The sequence below is a fragment of the Geotrypetes seraphini genome, chromosome 16 (genome assembly GCF_902459505.1).
Source record: "Geotrypetes seraphini chromosome 16, aGeoSer1.1, whole genome shotgun sequence".
Classification (NCBI taxonomy): domain Eukaryota; kingdom Metazoa; phylum Chordata; class Amphibia; order Gymnophiona; family Dermophiidae; genus Geotrypetes; species Geotrypetes seraphini.
This window is the reverse complement of record NC_047099.1, coordinates 23,670,101-23,690,422: the sequence shown is the minus strand read 5'-3', so window position 1 is coordinate 23,690,422 and position 20,322 is coordinate 23,670,101. Positions and strand designations below refer to the sequence as shown.

The 20,322-nt window shown below is 45.6% G+C and overlaps 1 protein-coding gene across 1 annotated transcript in view; it reads right to left on the bottom strand.

The window, feature by feature from the left end:
• Positions 1 to 7,063: 7,063 nt before the first annotated feature.
• The window catches only part of LOC117349767, a 34,382-nt gene continuing 21,123 nt past the window's right edge, over positions 7,064 to 20,322 (bottom strand). Inside the window, exons 4-7 of the mRNA XM_033923360.1 lie at positions 18,382 to 18,777; positions 16,267 to 16,392; positions 13,056 to 13,202; positions 7,064 to 9,074 (exon numbers count right to left, since the gene is read on the bottom strand). Coding sequence (XP_033779251.1) covers positions 13,063 to 13,202; positions 16,267 to 16,392; positions 18,382 to 18,777 — 662 coding nt within the window. The 3' untranslated portion in view covers positions 7,064 to 9,074; positions 13,056 to 13,062. The remainder of the gene's footprint in view (positions 9,075 to 13,055; positions 13,203 to 16,266; positions 16,393 to 18,381; positions 18,778 to 20,322) is intronic.

Below are 20,322 nucleotides of genomic sequence, written 5' to 3'. Positions count from 1 at the left end.
TATACACCCTTTGTGGATTGTTTTTAAGTTCTCTGGACGCTTATTAAACTGCAAACTGGTACATCTGATCTTCTATTCCACAAGCTTTTTGTTGCTTTGCTGCTTCATTTCCTTTGTGTAACCTTTTGATGCTTTTTGGGTTTTGTTGGGGGGTTTTTGACCAAATTATGTTCCCATGCACACCTCTAGCCTCTATCATATCTCTTCTCTCCCACCTTTCTTCCAAAGTATGCATTTTGAGATCTTTAAGACCTGGATTCTGTAAACGGCACCAAAATCAGCTGGCACTTAGACAAACGGTGCTGCTTGTGTGTCAATTATGCTTAGGCACCGTTAACAGAATCGGGGCTATCGGGCGCCTAAGCAAAAAACCTTACGCACTAGCAATGTAGGACAGGGTTTTAAAGGGTGTGCGACGGCGGCGGGGGGATGGGAGGAAGGGAGGGATATAAGCTGCAAGGGTTCTGATGCACAAGGGGAGGGAGGGATATAGGCTGCAAGGGTTCTGCACAGGGGGAAGGGAGGGAGGGGTGAGGGATAGAAAGATATTGCACAAGGGGATGGGTGAGAGGGGAGGAAAGATGCTGCACATGTGGGAGAAAGGAAATAGAAAGAATTGGGGTGGAGAAGAGGCAGGGAGAGATAATCATTGTACATGAAAAAAAAATAAGACCTCCCCGAAAATAAGACACTGTCTTATATCAATTTTGGGCCCAAAAAGACACTAGGTCTTATTTTCAGGGAATCACAGTATGTCCTTCTCAAGGTGATCAGGGTTATGACACTGCTGTTGACCTCATGTTAATCAGCTTTTTTTCCGTGGGCCTTGCTCCTTTTCTTCCTTCATATTTTTTCTGAGGTCCTCTACATCATGGTTTTGTTGAATTCTCCCATTAAGGCATTGGCAGACGCCATGTTATGGTATTGTTTTGGAATATTCACTAACTCTGGCCTTGGCAGCCTCAGACAGTACATTGTATTCACACTGTTAAAGTTATCAAGGGTTGTTTACTGGGGGGAGGGGGGTTGTTAACATCACCTTTTAACACTGTTACTGATATGGAAGTGGGAGGGGCAAAACAGGAGGGGGAGGGAGGAACAGAGAAGGGAAGGGGTTACATATACGTATATATGCACTGCAGAAATAAATAGCTCATCTTCTTACAATGTGTGTCTGGATTAGTTTATTTCTTGCAGCTAAAGGTTACTGGTATGTTGTGGAGATGTCAATTCTTGAGGATGGGCAGCTTTAGCCTCTTCACCTCAGTTGCTTCTGGTTCACACATGTGACGAGTGATGGAAAATTTATGGAGCAAGCAGAAGGCTGTGAATATTTCACACACTCTAGATGGGGTGTAGAGAAGTTCCCCTTAGACCAGTCCAGACACCTGAATCTAGACTTCAGGATGCCAAAGGTGAACTCAGTGATGGCTTTGGTTTTCTGTTGTTCCTCACCACATCTTTCCTCAGTGATGCCCTGGGTATGGACAGTTGGTAGAGAGGATATATTCATTAATGTATAAACACTGTTGCCTGGGTTGGCACTTCAGAAAAGTGGTAGGTGATGCAGTTTTGGGTGGGTCCTTACCCTCTAAGGCAGTGGCTCCCAACCCTGTCCTGGAGGACCCCCAGGCCAGTCGGGTTTTCAGGATAGCCCTAATGAATATGCATGAGAGAGATCTGCATATAATGGAGGTGCCAGGCATGCAAATCTGCTCCATGCATATTCATTAGGGCTATCCTGAAAACCCGACTGGCTTGGGGGTCCTCCTGGACAGGGTTGGGAATCACCGCTCTAAGGCACTAACATGTGGGAAGAGACATAACATAACAATCTGCTTCTAAACCGCAGTACCGTGACGCTCTATGCGGTTTACAATAGGATGAAATATCTTAATTATCCAAATATTTAGTGAACAAATATGTTTTCAAGTGTCTCCTAAAAACTCGATAGGTGCTAGAGATTGTGATTAAGAGATTTAGGACAGGTCTTTGTCCCAAGATGCTGCCTGATAGGACAAGAAGCGATGATGGAATCTTTTGAATTTACACCCTCTGACAGACGGAAAGGTAAATGTTACATGTGAACGCCTAGTGTGTTTAGTATTGACGAATGAAAATAAGTTCACGAGATCATTTGGTGAAAGCCCGAACAAGGTTTTCTAAGAGATACAGCCAAACTTGAACTGTACGCGAGCCTCTATCGGCAACCAATGCAATTCACGAAAAAAAGGGCGTAATATGGTCGAACTTTTTCAACTTAAAAATAAGTCAAACTGCTGAGTTCTGAATAATACGCAATCCATGCAAATTTTTCTACGCACCCACCAAATAAACAATATTGCAATGGTCCAATTGACTCGGAACCAGGGACTGTACCAACAGTCTGAATGCTGAAGGGTCAAAGTATGCTCTGATAGTACGTAGCTTCCATAATGTATCTCCTTGGTCCTTCATAGATTCCGATGCAGAATTACTCCTAGAATCTTAAAAGTCAAATGAATTGGGTAGATTTTTTTTATTTATAGAGACAGAAAGGTAGTCAATAATTGCAAGGTTGTGGGTGGGTGTGTGTGGTGAGCTTATATAACACAATTAACACACAAATTCTTCACACCACAATACAACAGTTTATATTATATCACCACAGACTTCAGTGGCCACCTTCAGCTGGCTTCCAATCCAATCCAATCTTTAGTTTTATATACCGATTCATTCCTACAAGAGGCCTCAACTCGGTTAACAAAGATGTTATCAAAATATACAAGGAATTTGGACAAAACCTTAGCTTTTATACTCTTTAGTTTGAGACTGAGGAAACAGTCAGAAATGTATGAAATAAATAAGTTTTCAGTACTTTCTGGAAAATTGATAAATGAGAAAGAAGTCTGACTGTAGACGGAAGCTCATTCCAAATTTTTACAAATAGAATGGAAAAAGATCGACTAAAATTAGCCATGGTTTTGATTATTTTAATAGTGGGGAAACCAAGTTTACATTTCTCCTTCCACGTCACCTCCTGCTCCTTCAGCATTCCCCACACCACGCTCCGTACCTCTTTAAATCTTTACTAGCGCGAGCAGCTTCTCCAGCCTGATGTCACTTCCTGGCCCCACGACCCGGAAGTGATTTCAGAGGGAGCCAGGCCGATGCAAGCAGCAGGCTAGAGTAGTTCACACTGGCGAAGATTTAAAGAGGTACGAGGGGGAGTGGGGAAGGGAGAGTTCGAGCCTGGCGTGGGGGGGGGGAGCAGAGAGGTGCCAGCTTCTCCACCAAGATGATACCAGGGGCGGTCCGCCCCCCCTGCCCCTCCTTAATATGCCACTGTGGCGCTGCCCCTAGAATGTCCTAAATCCCATCCCTGTTCCAAATATATAATTTTGGAACTGTAATGATGTATATGTCAAACCTGGAAACATTAAAAAAAAACCCAAAAAACCAACGCCTATGCAAATAGCGCTGCCCATGGCACCTCAGTGCTTTCGAATACTGACCAAAACCATAAGCAAAGTGAAAAGCCGTAAGTGAAAAGCCGTAAGTGATGCAGTGCTTTATTTGCACACTTTAAACATGCAAAGCTGGAGTGATGAAAAACGTAGAGGATTCCTTGAGTTTGTCGGCAGCCATGGCAGGACTGAGGTGGATTGAGAGAGCTGGATATGATGGGGGAAGGGTGTCGGTGTCTTCATTCTGAAGAAATTTGTACTATGTGACTTTTGACTGGAAGTGCTTTCCTAACATGTATGCGGCAGCATGCAAAAACTCCGGGGGAGATCTCTCAGTCTGGAGGGCGAAAACCCCGATCTGCTGACCGCAGAGGCTGGCTTTACGCGGTAGCATGCAGTGACTCCTGGAGAGATCTCTCGGTCTGGTGAGACTCCTATCGGCTGCCCTGCAGAGGCTGGCTGTAAGCGGCAACATGCAGGGACTCCGGGAGATATTTCTCTACCGGGCCGAGTGCAGGCGGGGGGATTAGCTGAGCCAGGGCATCCTGGAGGCTCCTTGCCACTGTAGCTTGTGGATCCCCCGCTGCTGCATTCCGATGAGGATGGCTGCTGGAGGAAGATTCTCGGGCCTCACTTCTCTTCATGAAGTCTCTCAGTGCCCTCTTCCTTAGCTTGCGTGCACGTGGTGACATGTGCGCACAATGCAAGCAACACGGAAACCTCGAGCACCGGATCCAATCAGTGGGCGCACAATTCATGAGGATCCAATGTATTCATCCTTCTTCTGCATCCCAGTCATTTCTTTAGATGATTCAGGCATCTTCAAGGTGATGAGTAGAAAAGTTGTAATGGAGAGCTGTAGAAAATCCGACCGATGGGAACGGGCGGAAACTAAAGACTGGGGATTAGGGGGAAGCAGGGGGAAATGGGTAGGGCTCGGGCATGCCCAGTGAGGCCCGGGCACTGCACGTGCTCAGAGAAAAAAAAATAAATAAAAATCTCTCTGAGCTATTGGAGAGCTTATCCGCAAATTGGGAGCTGTTGGGACAACACCCATATGTGGCTGACTCATCCTGCTTGTCCTAGGAGAATGGTTATTACATTACATTAGAGATTTCTATTCCGCCATTACCTTGCGGTTCAAGGCGGATTACAAAAGAGTTACAGAAGGTGGGTTACAAAAGAAGATCATTTCCAGAGAGAGAGTAAAGAGTAGATCAGGCTGATTCGGGGGGGGGGGGGTCAGGAAGAAGATGGGAGGAAGGAAGGTACTTATAGTGTTAAGACTTTTTCAGGGATTTCTTGAAGAGTATAGTCTTTATTTCTTTTCTGAATGTCTTGTAGACTGGGGTCGTTATCAGTAGATTGGACATTTGATTGTCTAGTTTTGCTGCTTGAGTGGCTAGGAGGCCGTCATATAGTTTTTTCCGTTTAACTTCTTTGATTGGAGGGCGTGTGAATGGGGTGTGAGTTTTTCTATGCCTGGTTGAGGTAGTTTGGATGAGGCGGTTGTTCAGGTAGGTTGGGCTGTCTCCGTTTATAGTTTTGAATAGTATACAGTAGAATTTAAATAGTATTCTTTCTGGAATTGGAAGCCAATGTGAGTTGAGGTACCCCTATGTAATGTGGTCGTGTTTCCGCAATGAGTAGACGGTTATGGTTTAATACTCTTGTTATACCGCTCGTTCATTTTACTGGTCCAAGCGGTTTACAAAATACAATCAAATAAAAAATAGAATAGACCTAACCCACACACTCAGCAAGCATACAAGATAACATTCACTCCTAAATAAAACAATATTATCATATTAAGATTTCACTGGACTGCTGACTGAAGATCCAAAAATCATTTAGAAGACATGAGTCATTTCAGATCGGATCAAATCTTGTCCGAATGCTTCTGTGAAAAAAAAAAACAAAAACGTTTTTAACATAATTTTAAAAAGTTTAAATTTTGCCTCTAATCTTAACTCTTGTGGCAAATGATTCCATAAGTTTGGAGCTGCAAAATAGAACGCTTCATTTCACACATCTGGCTGCGGCTAATTTAATTTGCCTTTAATTTCTGGCTCTGCAGCATGAAGGTCTCTTGTCAGCTCATTATGTGAAAACACTCTCCCCACTCTGCTCATGAATTCGCTAATCGCTGGAAGCAATTTCCTGGCAGTCATGTCATTCCCAGTTTGCTGGGAGACATGATCGAAACATTTAAGTACCTCACGGGACGTGTCGAAGTGGAAGATGATATTTTCTTTCTCAAGGGACCCTCGGCCACAAGAGGGCACCCGCTCAAACTCAGGGGCGGAAAATTTCATGGCGACACCAGAAAGTATTTCTTCACAGAGAGAGTGGTTGATCATTGGAACAAGCTTCCAGTGCAGGTGATCGAGGCAGACAGCGTGCCAGACTTTAAGAATAAATGGGATACCCATGTGGGATCCCTACGAGGGTCAAGATAAGGAAATTGGGTCATTAGGGCATAGACTGGGGGTGGGTAAGCAGAGTGGGCAGACTTGATGGGCTTTAGCCCTTTTCTGCCGTCATCTTCTAGAAATATCTTCTATGTTTCTAAACTCAGTTGCACTATGTCTCCTAGGGCTCAGTGATACACCTGCCACATCACAGCCAGGACACCAGAATAAGTTGATCTGATTTTCTCTGTGACCCCGAGGTGAGCTACTTGGCTACCTGTGCCTCAGATCTAATCTCCAATGTGTGACCTCTGCAGAGCTGGTTCAACATGTTAATTATAACACAGTAAATGATGGCAGATAAAGACCTGCATGGTCTATCCAGTCTGCCCAACAAGGTGGCCAGAGTTGCACCCCCAATTCTGTGCTGGGCCCAGTCACCCATGCTTAAATGCTACAGGAGTTGTCATATCTCCACCATGGTGTCTTTCCCCCTAGGTATGACAGTCATTGTTCCATAAGCTGAGTGAGACGACAGTCCTCCACCTATTGTCCTGCCAGTGGGGGGTGCTATTTCACTATCACATTTTCAATCGGCAGGACTCTCGGGAACCTGCCTGTCCCTAGTGATTGAAAAAAACAATATTGAAGAACTACCTCCCACTGGCAGCAATGCAGTTGAGTGGGAGGACTCCATTTCAGCTTTGAGCGAACAATAGTGGCAGTCTCTCCTGGCCCCAGTGCTCCAGTCTCCACCCAATATGCCCCTCTCGGGGCCTGTGCTGCAGAGCCCAGGGACACACTATATAAATAAGAAAGAAAGGGATTGGGATTTGATATACAACTTTTCTGTGGTTACAATCAAAGTGGTTTACATATTATTTAGTACCTGGGGTAGGGTTACCAGATGTCTGGGAAAACCCAGACCTGTCCTCTTTTTACATTACTATCCGGGGTCCCGGATGGACTTTACAAAACCCGGCAGTTTGTCCAGGTTTTGGAATGCCAACAAGCTCCGGCCGCATCTGGAGAGCATTTGAGCATGCGTGGATGATGTCACCTACATCCATTCACACATGCTGCAGGCTCTCCAGACGTGGCCGGAGATTGTTGGGGGGGAAAAGGAAAGGACGTTAGTGGGGGCAGGGCTGGAGGGGCTAGGACGGAAAGGGGCAGAGCTGAGGCAAAATGGGGCGGGGACTGGAACGGAACAGGGTGGGGCCACGTGTCTGGGTTTTTGCAACCCGAAAAATGGTAACCCTAACCTGGGGTAATGGCAAATGAAGTGACTTGCCCAGAGTCACAAGGAATTGCAGCGGGACTTGAACCCTGTTCCCTGGCTGCTGTTCTAGCCATTAGGCTCCTCCCCCCACTCCAAGAAGAGATCCCATTGACTCAACTCTTTAATAAGAGATAGTACATACACTCTGTCAATTCTATCAGATATTTGCTAATCAGTTATTGGCACATCGGAGGGGACGAAGCGCTGTGTGGCATCAGATATTACGGATCCGGATGTCTCTGTTTCTCTTCCTATGTGCCCCTCTCCTCTTGTATTCTCCCTTTGGTCATTTCCCCTTTCTGGAATGGGACGATCCATCGTGGCCACTTCATCCCAGAACATTTCATCATGGCCAGTTCATCGCGCTGAAACGGCCACGATAAACTGTTCTAGACCCCCATCTCGCTGGTCAGGATCCTCATCACTTATTTGAGATTTTCTATAACCCCCATCACTAAAAATGGTAGCAGTGTACACGGTTAAATAACATAAGTTATAAAAGAATGAACAGAACTCCAATCACGCAAAGGACAGCTACGATAGCACATCACCTAGCAACACAGTCTACAAGGCAGGCTCTCCACTCCAGGATACCCCCCCCCATGTACCAGCATAAATATTAGTATTCTAGACATTAAATCCTGCATTCTATATATGGATCCTAGATATGTATGACCAAATCTGTGTATACGCCCAAGACGCACATGCAATTAAATTGAATAAGAAGTTAAAAACTATTAATAACTGGATGCTAATAATCAATTATTGATTGATTTATGGGGATTTATTAACTGCCTTTTCATGAAGAGATCCACCCAGTGCATTAAATCAGCAGCATAGTGAGGGAAGGAGGTGCCCGGAGGGGAGGAGGTGCCCAGCAGCAGCAGCACTTTGCAGTGCACCCCCCTCCAGTTTGCCTCGTCAAATGGTCGCCGGCCGTGAGTGGCATCTCCAGCCTGCTCCTCCGTGCCGGCCTCAGCTCCCCCTCTGACATCACTTCCTGCTCCTGTGACCAAGAAGTGATGTCAGAGGGAGAGCTGAGGCTGGCAGGAGCATCCGGTTAGAGATGCTGCTCGCTGCCATGGATCATTTCAAAAAGGTAGGTAGGTGAGTAGAGAGGTGCCAAGGCAGCGCCCAGAGTTACAAGGAGCAGGCTGGGATCACACTCACAACCTCTCCACTCAATCACCTTGTTTTCTTTCTTTAAAAATTTATATACCGCATACAACTATGCGGTTTCCATATCACATACATAAAAGCTTGTTTCCCTGCGATTTCCACATATAACGTAGACATGTCTGGACAACATCATAAACATCCCCTCCCCCCAAATAAAATATCAATATATCAAATCAAAACAAAATTCGCCAGTTAAAAAAAAAACAAAAAACAAAAAGGCGTCAGATCAAATGATCGATTCCAAAGTAGGTAGCCAAACCAATTCACATTTGCATGCAAAGCAAGTCTAATTCAAGCAATTCAGAAATACAGACAGGCTTTAAATCATACATTACTAGCAGGGAAACCTAAAGAGGATATTATCAGATGGGGTAAGCATTAGCATCGGAAGGCATTCACCCTCGCATCCCTCTGGCTCTGTGTGCTGTGCTTACAGAAAAAGAAAACACCAACCCTTTATTGAATAAGGCACTAGATTTCCTGCCTCCCCTGCTTGGCCCACTGTTATAAACGAGATCTGTTACTGCATCATATGTGCAGAAGTGGTAACCCAGTGCTTCATTTTATATAGAGAACTGAGTGTATGTAAGGAAAGCTTAGCAAAACATTCCCAGGGCTCTGATGCAGTTGAAACGCTGCTGCAGGAAGAGTTTTCGGCTGTGATCGAGCAGGTTTTAAGAGCAGTCACATAATCTGAGCTTTCAGGTTCCTTTTACGGGAGTCTGGCTCAGCCTCGGGAAATTTCAGCGCAGAATCCTACAGACAGATGGGAAAATTCTGCTTAACTAGGAGAATTCAGAGAGAGAGAACCTTAAATGCCCGAATCAACAAACTCCCAATCGACTACTGTAACACTCTTTACACAGGGATTAATTTAAAAGAAACGCGTAGATTACAAATTCTCCAGAACACCGCAATAAAAATGATCATGAACAGGGAAAAATTTGACCATGGAACCCCACTGTTTAAGGAAAATCATTGGCTACCGGTAAACCACAGAATTACTTATAAAATAGCTTTACTGACACATAAGATATTAGTAAATAAAGCTCCAGTATTTTTAGAAAGATTTTTAATACCATATACGCCCGTAAAATCTCTCAGATCAGATGAAAAATCCTTGCTGGTAATTCCCTCACTAAAAATTATTTACTCAAAAAGGGATATGATCTTTTCAGTCACAGCTCCCCAAATTTGGAACTCTCTTCCTCTCAATATATACTAAATTCAAAGGCTTATTAAAAAGCTGGCTGTTCAGGGATGCCTTTAATTGATCTTTCTTAATTACATTACTTCTTTCTTTGAACTTATCTGGATCAGGAACACTGTTTAAGTAGAGATTAAGATGGTACCCTCCCCTAACCTTCTGTTTCCTTACCCACCCTTTCATTTATTTTTATATTGTATTTAATCCATTTTTTTTTCTTTCTTCCCTCATTTTCTTTAGTGTTTTTATGTCATAATTGTCTTTTATCCCCTGTTTGTTGAAATTTTTTTTTTATTTTTTATTTTACCTATTTTTAATTTTGTAAATCGCATTGGATTTGGATACTGCGATTATATCAAATACCATAATAAACTTGAAACTTGCACACCAGGGTTGGTGTTAGGGGGTGTGCAAACAGGGCTCTTGCCCTGGGCCTCCATGCCAGAAGAGGCCCCAAAGTCTGCCCAGAACTGAAGGCTTGCTAGGGTTGCCAGATTTTATGATTGTAAAATCCGGACACCCTAGACAAACCCTCAGGCCCACCCATCTTTGCCTAGTCCCGCCCTAGCTCCAGACATCTGGTAACCCTAAGGCTTGCTGACAGTAAGGTTCCCAGATTTCCTCGTTAAAAAAGAGGACATGTAGCTCTGCCCTGCCTCAGTCCCCCCCCCACCATTCTGCCCCGTTCAGACCAGCCCCACCCACAGCCCCACTCCAGCTCAGACCCCCACACAAACCTTGTCTCTCCTTCCTTCCCCAAGCTCAGGGCCGGGTCTGGAGGGCCTCCAAGCATGCGTGGTAACTCTAGCTGATAGATTCTGGGGCCTCCTGCTAAATTCTGCCCTGAACCCCAGTATGACTATCACCTGGCCTCGCTTCACTCTGTCATACCCTGGTCTCTGGCATACCTTAACCCTCACCCAGTGCGATTTACATTTAAACGCACACTGCTGAACTCACACTTGATTGCTAATTAAAATTCTCGCTCGCCAGTTCAGCCGCATGATCAACTCACACACTCGGGAGCCAATGCCGCGATCCACGTACCCTCTAGCGCAGTGTTTCCCAACTCGTTCCTGGAGTACCCTCCTGCCAGTCGGGTTTTCAGGATATCCACTATGAATATGTATGAAAGAAATTTGCGTATAATGGAGGCGGTGTATGCAAATCAATTTTATGCATATTCATTGTGGATATCCTGAAAACCTGACTGGTCAGGGGATACTCCAGGACCGAGTTGAGAAACACTGCTCTAGTGTACCAAGGGCGGGGTGGTAATCCCTGGATGCAAGAAGTTAGGGGTGTGTGGAGCAGTCCCGGGGCTGTGGTCGACTGTCCACCCCTTCTGATATCAACTTCCTGTTCTGGGATGGGGCTGGAAGAGCTGATGGCCGGGCACATGCACACTGCTCCACACACCCCTCAACTCCCTGGAGGTATGGCACTGCAAGTCGAGGCCAGGATTTTATTGAAATTTGTATGAAATTTGACCATGTCTCCCCGTTCCTGGCCAAGCTCCACTGGCTTCCGATAATCGCCAGGGTCCACTATAAATGTGCCTGTTTAACTTTCAAAATCCTATATGGTATCCTCCCTCCCTTTATCCCTCTTTCTTGGAATTCCTCAAACCCTAATACCACCAGATCCTCCCACAAATTAAAACTATCCTTCCCCTCGCTAAAAGGCATTTCCCACACAGGAAAGCTAGGGACCTCCCTCCACTTCAAAATCACTGAGCTCTGGAACAACCTTACCTCCCCTCTTCGGAACTTGAGCTCTCTCCAAGTTTTCCGCAAACATCTGAAAACCTGGCTTTTCTCAAAAAATGTAAGTCTCCCTCCAATTTAGGAATCAAGGAAACTCATATCTTGGCATCCCAAGTCCTCTAAATTTTCTTCACACTTCTACCTCTAACCCTCTGTTGTAGTTCCTTCCTATTTCTCCTACTGTAAACTGCGTCGAGCTCTACGAACGTGGAGATGATGCAGTATACAAACCTAAGGATTAGATTAGATTTATGTTACAAGACATTGGAAGGTCTTGCACCCACTTTTTTTCCAATCAATTCTGGAGTGGTGCAGAGAAATTCTCGGTTTTCATTCCCAGCGTTAAAAGGATGTATCTCTCAAAGATTCTTAGATAAAACTTTATCTTATCAGGCTGGTATCTGGAGCAAAATCATAAAGTGATATGCTCCCGAATTCAATGTCTATCAAACATTTAGAAAATCTCTGAAGACTTACTTAGTGACAAATTTGACAAATGAAAATATTCCCTACCCTGCACACCTCCATTTGTAATAATAAATATTGGTAACTTTATACATAATTTATTCTAAAGATGTTTGTATATATTAAAACAAATGTGTGCCATAAATTTAAAATGTTGAAAATTGGGAACAACAAAGTTGTTGCTCTGTGCACATTGTCATGAATACTTCCTTCATTTTGCCAAGACTTGGAAAGAGCAGTAGAGTCTAAATCAGTGAAGCCTGACTTTACTACGGGAAGAGGCAGTTGGAGGAGGCCACAAGTGATTTTCTTCACCTGCTCACGGAGCTCCAATTGCCCTCTCATGCCTCTCCAGCCTTTCAAAATTCATGGAGATTCCTGGAACGGAACCCCTGTGAATTTTGGGGGGAGTACTGTACAATGTAACGCCAATTACCTGAACTCCAATTATCCAGATTGCTTCAGGTGTCATCAGCCCAGCCCAGCCCAGTGCCCCCCCCCAAATCGAGAGACTTTCCCCCACTAATGATTGGACATAAATTTTTTTTCTTTGGTTTTAACAATTGTTAATAAAAAAAATACCTTCATCGCACCCCCACCCCTCCCGACAAGAAAATGCAGCATTCCCCCTCCTTCCCTAAACAGGCACCACCAACCCCCTCCCAGACTCAGAGGAAAGACCCTAGGCCTACCTTGTTTCCCTGGTGGTCTAGTGGCAGTGCTGAGGCAGGAGCGATCCTACTCACTCCTGCCCATGCTCTGTCAGTCAGTGACGAAAACAGCTGCCGAGACTTCCAGGGACAGTCTCGCGAGGCTATGAGTAGCTGCTCGTGACATTCTCTCATAGAACATGGGTTATCCCTCTGCAGACTATCATAAAAATGTTCTTTTACTGATCCAATGGTTCAAATGACTTTATTAATCCAATAACTCAAGGACTTGACATGTACATGTTTCGGCCAACAGTCTTGAGAGTCTTCTAAGTAATATCAAGTGTTGTTTGGGTAAATGTTCTCAAGTCAGTTCTACAGTGTGATCTTCTGTAAGAGTACTCGGAGCCCAAAAAGTGCCGGGCGTTCAAGTCATTGAGTTATTGGATGAATAAAGTCATTGGAACCATTGGATGAGTAAAAGGACATTTTTATGATAGTTTGTGGTCATCAGTCCGATTAGGACAATTCCATTCTTTACTTTATGAATTTGAGTTTGTGGATTTGTTTCCCCTCTTGTATTCTTTATCATTCTGCAGCTCATGACATTCACTCTATAAAAGCAGGAGAGAATAAGATTCTGTTTTACCTCATCATCATTGCAGCAAGAGCAGTTGGAAGCTTGAAATCACTAAAAGCTGGAAGGACAGAGTATTACTCAGTTGGCTCCAAAGGGCAGCTGTTGAAGAAGAACTGTGCTCGTTCTTGCCCGATAATAGGGAAACCTGACTTGTGCCTGGAGTGAGGAAAGAGAAAGAACAGAATAAGCACAAGTTAGATAGCACAGCAAAATAGAAAACCAACACAACAGTAGGCCCTCCTCCATTGGACTTTCAGAAGGCGTTCGACAAGGTTCCGCACGAACGACTACTTCAGAAAATTGCAATCGAGGGTGAAATATTCACGTAGATTAAAAACTGGCTGGAGAATAGGAAACAGAGAGTGGGGGTAAATGGACAATACTTGGACTGGAAGAGCGTCACTAGTGGGGTGCCGAAGGGCTCGGTGCTTGGACCTGTGCTCTTCAACATCTTTATAAACGGTCTAGACATAGGTACGACGAGCGAGGTGATTAAATTTGTGGACGATACGAAGCTATTCAGAGTGGTGAAGACGCAGGAGGATTGCGAAGACCTGCAACGTGACATAATCAGGATGGAGGAATGGGCATCGACATGGCAGATGAGGTTCAACGTGGATAAATGCAAAGTGATGCATGTCGGTAACAAAAATCTCATGTATGAATACAGGATGTCCGGGGCGGTACTTGGAGAGACCTCCCAGGAAAGGGACTTGGGAGTTCTGATCGATAAGTCGATGAAGCCGTCCACGCAATGTGCGGAGGCGGCGAAAAGGGTGAACAGAATGCTAGGAATGATAAAGAAGGGGATCACGAACAGATCGGTGAAAGGTTATCATGCCGCTGTACTGGGCCATGGTGCACCCTCACCTGGAGTACTGGTCGCCGTACATGAAGAAGGACACGGTACTAAGAACATAAGAACATAAGAAGTTGCCTCCGCTGAGTCAGACCAGAGGTCCATCTCGCCCAGCGGTCCGCTCTCGCGGCGGCCCATCAGGCCCACTGCCTGAACAGTGGTCTCTGACTAATTTTACAAATTACCTCTAATCCTATCCCTATAACCTTACCTCTACTCTTATCTGTACCCCTCAATCCCTTTGTCCTCCAGGTACCTGTCCAGACCTTCTTTGAAGCCCTGTAGCGTGCTTCTGCTTATCCATACTACTCGAAAGGGTCCAGAGAAGATCAGCTAAGATGGTTAAGAGGTTGGAGGAGCTGCCGTACAGTGAAAGATTAGAGAAACTGGGCCTCTTCTCCCTCGAACAGAGGAGATTGAGAGGGGACATGATCGAAACATTCAAGGTACTGAAGGGAATAGACTTAGTAGATAAAGACAGGTTGTTCACCCTCTCCAAGGTAGGGAGAACGAGAGGGCACTCTCTAAAGCTGAAAGGGGATAGTTTAAGTTTGTGGTTAACCATTATGTGTTGTTAATATGATTATAATGTGAGTGTGTATATATGAAAAATGAATGGAAAAAATGGTATTAAAATTAGTATTATTATGGAGGCGGGGTCTGGGGCGGAGATTGGATGGAGATGGGCGATGCCAGTCCACAAAATAATTATTTTATTTCCGCTAGTCCATAGGAGTCAGAAGGTTAAAGAACACTGGTCTATGGCATTCGAAAAGGAACAAATTGTCCAGACTGGATGCTCCTTAAAGTCCTTATCTACCACCATTTCTATATTTCCATGTAACACTAGTCCACGACACATTATTCATTTGCTTTTATTTCATACCTCCATAATGTTCCAGCCGCGAGCAGCAACCCCAACCTGCTCCTCGCGCCAGTTCTTCCTCTGACATCACTTCCTGGGTCTGGGCCTAGGCAGCGACGTCGGAGGAAGAGCCAACGCTTGCTCGAGAAGCAGTTTGAGTTGCTGCTCGCGGCAGGGACATTACAGAGGTACTGGGGGGGAGGTAGGAAGGGAAGGGGTGGGTGCGGCAGGAGGAGCAGATGGGGTGGGGGGCAGAGAAGAGGGTGGGGAGGGGCGCCTCTCACCCTCGCTATGCCACTGGCAGTAAATAGAGCCAGACAGACCTACGGCGCATAACGAAAATCAATTAAAACCATTCTATTTGACAAATTCCTCGCCTAAACAAATGACCTTCTCTCACTATGATATTTCCCTTCACAAACCTGATGTAATTTATCATGTAACTCCAATGCCTCATGTAACACTTCTCATATAATCCCAATTTTTATGTAACTTTTCCCCTCTTGCATTCTGTAATTTGCTGATTGTCCAGCTGTCTTTCAATGTGAACCGTCTAGAAGTCTTTCGACTATGGCGGTATAGAAAAATAAAGTTATTATTATTATTATTATAGCAAGTTTTAATAAACATATCTTGGGGTCATCAAGCTCCATGGATAAGATCAGCGTGGGTAAGTGCAAAGTGATGCATGTCGGTAACAAAAATCTTATACACGAATACAGGATGTCCAGTGTAGTACTTGGAGAGACCCCCCCCTAGGAAAGGGCAAACATAATGTTAGGAATGATTAAGAAGGGGATCACAAACAGATTAGAGAAAGTTATCATGACGCTGTACCGGGTCATAGTGCGCCCCTACCTGGAATACTGCATCCAACACTAGTCACCATACATGAAAAAGCACATAGAACTACTCGAAAGGGTCCAGAGAAGAGCGACTAAAATGGTTAAGGGGCTGGAGGAGTTGCCGTACAGCGAGAGATTAGAGAAACTGGGCCTCTTCTCCCTTGAAAAGAGGAGACTGAGAGGGGACAATCAAGATAATGAAGGGAATAGCCTTAGTAGATAAAGACAGGTTGTTCACCCTCTCCAAGGTAGAGAGAACGAGAGGGCACTCTCTGAAGTTAAAAAGGGGATAGATTCCGTACAAACGTAAGGAAGCTCTTCTTCACCCAGAGAGTGGTAGAAAACTGGAACGCTCTTCCGGAGGCTGTTATAGGGGGAAACACCCTCCAGGGATTCAAGACAAGGTTGGACAAGTTCCTGCTGAACCTGAATGAACGCAGGTAGGGCTGGTATCTATTAGGGCACAGGTCTTTGACCTGGGGGCCGCCACGTGAGCAGACTGCTGGGCGAGATGGACCACTGGTCTGACCCAGCAGCGGCAGTTCTTATGTTCTTATGGTCTGTTTCCCAATTGGTGCATTTTACCCGGGTGTCTGGTTCATGTTGTGCACAGCTCGGGTAAAGAAGAAAACAGATATTTTTTTCACTCACTGCCTGGGCTTGTGTGAAATTCATTTTCTGTAGTTTCTGGTACTGTTGTGGCTGCTGTTGTTGTTGTCGTCGCTGCTGCTGTTGTTCCTTTTGTCACTATTTCCGGCTCCAGATGTATTTCTGCCACTTAAGGGAGAGAAACATTCTGTCAGACCAATTGATTTCATTTCTTTCCCTGTCCAATGAGACTGGGGTTCCTGTCCTGTTTTGGTTGAGGGGCAAGGCAAGGCCAGTAGACAACTCAGGCTTATGCTGTCGTTGGCGACCCACTTGGCCAACTTATCCTCACAAGACCATAAAAAAATCTTCAGTTGGTGGGGGAGGATGGAAACGGATTCATGATCCATGAGTTCTAATCCCCAGGTTTATTGTAGGTGGAGGAGTAGGCCTAAAGGTTAGTGTGGTGAGCTAAGAACCTAGGGAACTGGGTTCAGTGCGTAAGGGGATGGGGGGGGAACGGACTACCCCAGTTGTCGTCTTGGTGACACCTCTCCACCCTCCCTACCCTGGCCTGCTGCTCACGTTGGCCTGGCTCCCTCTGACATCACTTCCGGGGTGCGGGGCCAGGAAGTGATGTCAGAGGGAAAGCCAACGGGGGTGGGGAGGAAGGGCATGAGTGTGGCGTGGGGGGCCAAAGAAGGAGCAGAGGGCGCCCCCTACCCTCGCTACACCAGTGACTGGATTTCAGGATATATATGAAATCGATTTACATAATAAGGAGACAGTGCATATAAATATATCTCATTCATATTCAGTACTGGGTTGAGAAAGCGAAGTTGCTTACCTGTAACAGATGTTCTCCGTAGACAGCAGGGGAATGCAGCCACAATTGATGGTGAAGTCCCTGGGCTATCAAGTGGGGCTGCATTGCCCTGCTTGTCTATCGAAGAAGCACTGATAGATGTTCCCTTGAATCATCTAGGCCAGGGGTGCCCACACTTTTTTGACTCGCGAGCTACTTTTAAAATGACCAAGTCAAAATGATCTACCAACAATAAAATAAAAAAAAACAAACACAACGCACACTGTACGCATAGAATTGTTAATTATCATTCCTATTCCGGGGTTTTTTCAAAGAGGTCAAAGCAGATGACTCTATGCACTGTCACCTCAGTAACAACCATACAAAAATAGACAAAACCCATCCCCCTCCCTTTTTACTAAACCACAATAGCAGTTTTTAGTGCAGGGAGCTGCGCTGAATGCCCAGCGCTGCTCTCGACGCTCATAGGCTCCCTGCGCTAAAAACCACTATTGTGGTTTAGTAAAAGGGGACCATATTGTAAAATATGGACAGCAGATATAAATTCAGACACATTTTGATCACTAAATTTAAAATAAAATAATTTTTCCTACCTTGTCTGGTGATTTCATGAGTCTCTGGTTGCACTTTCTTCTTCTGACTGTGCATCCAATCTTTCTTTCAGCCTGTATGCTGCCTCTCCTCCACACCTCATTCCCTCCCCCAACTTTTTCTTCCTCTCTCCCTGACCTTTCTTTCTTTCTCTCTTCATGCCCCCTTTCTTTTTTTCCTGTTTCTCTTCTTTCATTCTATCTCCCTGCCTGCCCCCTTTCTTTCTTTCTCCCTGCCCTTCCCCAAGCCACTGCCACTGCCATCGGGGAACAGGACCCAAACGCCACCAATGGATAATGCCGACGACGCCCATGCTCTCTCTGCTTTGGGCCGATCAATCTTCCTCTCCCCGACGTCAATTCTGCCGTCAGAGAGGAAGTTCCGCCCAGCCAGGCAGCGATTGGCTGGCCCGAACTTCCTCTCCGACGGCAGAATTGACGTCGGGGAGAGGAAGATTGATCGGTCTGATAGATCGCCAAGGCAAAGGGAGTCCTGGATGATCGACTCACTTTGCCTTGGCGAGCTACCGGTCGATCGCGATCGACCTGTTGAGCACCCCTGATCTAGGCAATTCAGAACACAACCTACATAAAAATCAAAAGGCTGATTCAAAAGGTGCTTTATAAAAACAAACAAACCCTAAACCAACTCAGCATTTTTGTTAAAAGTCAGAAGACGAACCAAAAGTAAAATCATCATAAAAAATAACACCCCCCCCCCCCCAGGTAGTGAAGACATGATTAACCATGCGCCCACCGTACCTCGAACCATAAGCTTGGTTCCCTGCTGGGTCTCTGTGACAAAGATCCTTTTGTCGCCACAAAATCTGAAGGCCACCAGACAGAAGTAGTTTTGGCTATCCATGTTGTTCACACTATCTAGCCATAGAGTTGTGGTTCCTTCCATCCCGACCATATCGACCATCTGCGTCCTGCCTCTGTACAGGTGGTGGATGAGCTCAGGGTTGGGATGGTAGAGATAGTTTCCCCAGACATTCCTGGCTCGCCAGTAGAATCCAGTCCAGATGGGATCCATCTCTCTTGGGTCCCTATGGTAGGTGAATGTGCAGGTGAGGTTGGCCGATTCTCCTTGGAAGACTGATACCTCCGCAGGCTGAGTCACGAGATAGCCAGGTCTTTGCACCCGGTCCATGAAAACTTCAAAATAAAATACAGAGAACTGAAAAATGTATCCTCCAAGAAACCAGCGGTAAAGCTAGCAGACATCATAAATTGCACCCCATGAGGTTAAAAAATAAACACCCAAATAATACTAATTGATCGTCGAACTCCTTAAATAATTTTCTAAAGGAAATGGAACTTTAATTTTAAGCTAATGGAAGGAAGAAATTCAGAGAGACGGTACTATCAATGCTGATGCCAGCAACCTCCAAAGATAGGGAAAGATATTTTAAGGTGGGGGGGCTAATAGAATAGGATGCTGGACCATGGTTGGGAGGGAGGCTAAGAGAGAGGGAAGATGCAAGACTGAAGTCAGGGAGGGGGTTGAGAAAGAGAGGGGGGGAGGTATGCAGGACAGGAAGGGAGGTTGGGGATTAGAGATTAAAAGGAAAGAGACCTGCCCATGAAAAATGACCCATAGATAAAATGCATCTCTAAATGAAGCCATTTTAAAGTCTAAATTTCTTGACTTATACATGATTATATAAGTTACTAGTGTTTAAGCCCGTTACATTAACGGATGCTAGTAAAGCCTCCTTTCCTCACACGTCCCCTATTTTCAGCCCCAGCTCCAAACCCATTTTAACTCCCCCCCCCAGCCCCCTTCTCCCATCTTTTCATCAGGAAGGAGCAAAACCAGTTCAAAACTGTTCCCCCCCACCCCACCCAGTGTTTAACTTCAAAGAAAAACGCTGCGCCGCGCTGTTGCTGGCCTCGGCGTCTTCTGTCCACTGCGGCCAGCCCTAGCGGAAACAGGAAGTTGTCAGAGGGCGGGCCACAGTGGAGAGAAGACGGCGAGGCCAGCGGCAGCTTTTCTTTGAAGTTAAACGCGGCGGGCGGGTGAGCGGGCGAGGGGGAGAAGTAGATGAGGGCAGGGGCGCCGGTACCCCTTCCCCGTTCCGACGCCTATGGAGGTTTCTCTGGCGGTGAGTGAGGGCGGGAGGGGGGAGTCGCCGGCGTGTTTCCTGCCTCCATGTTCGAAAATGGAATTCGACACGGAGGGACACAGCACACTGTCAGGAAACACGCCGTCCTAAGTACGCATGCGCGCTTAGGATTTTATTATAGAGGATTTAACACATAGAGGTCAAATTTTTTTTTTTTAAATGCTGGCCACTGCAACATTTTTATACCGCAATATTCAGTTCTGAGCCATGTCTGGATATCAGCGCTATTTGGGAACTCAGCAGCCACTGGAAGCTATCTTGACACTACTGATATTCAATGATGGTACCTAGATAACAATCAGATTAAGTTAGGACAGTCGCTTTGTTGTCTGAACATGCTCGAATAGTTATCTGAGCACTGGCACCTTGTTCTGCCTCAGCCCCGCCCCATTTTGTCTCCAGCTCCGCCCTGTTCCGCCTCTAGCCCTGCCCTATTCCGCCCCCAAACCTGTCCCCAGAAAGCTTTGCCTTTTAATTTCTGACCTCCGGGCTGTGGCCAAGAGCCTTTAAGCATGCATGGACTCATGTGACATCATCCATGCATCCAGATATGGCCAGAGGTTCCCAAAACCCG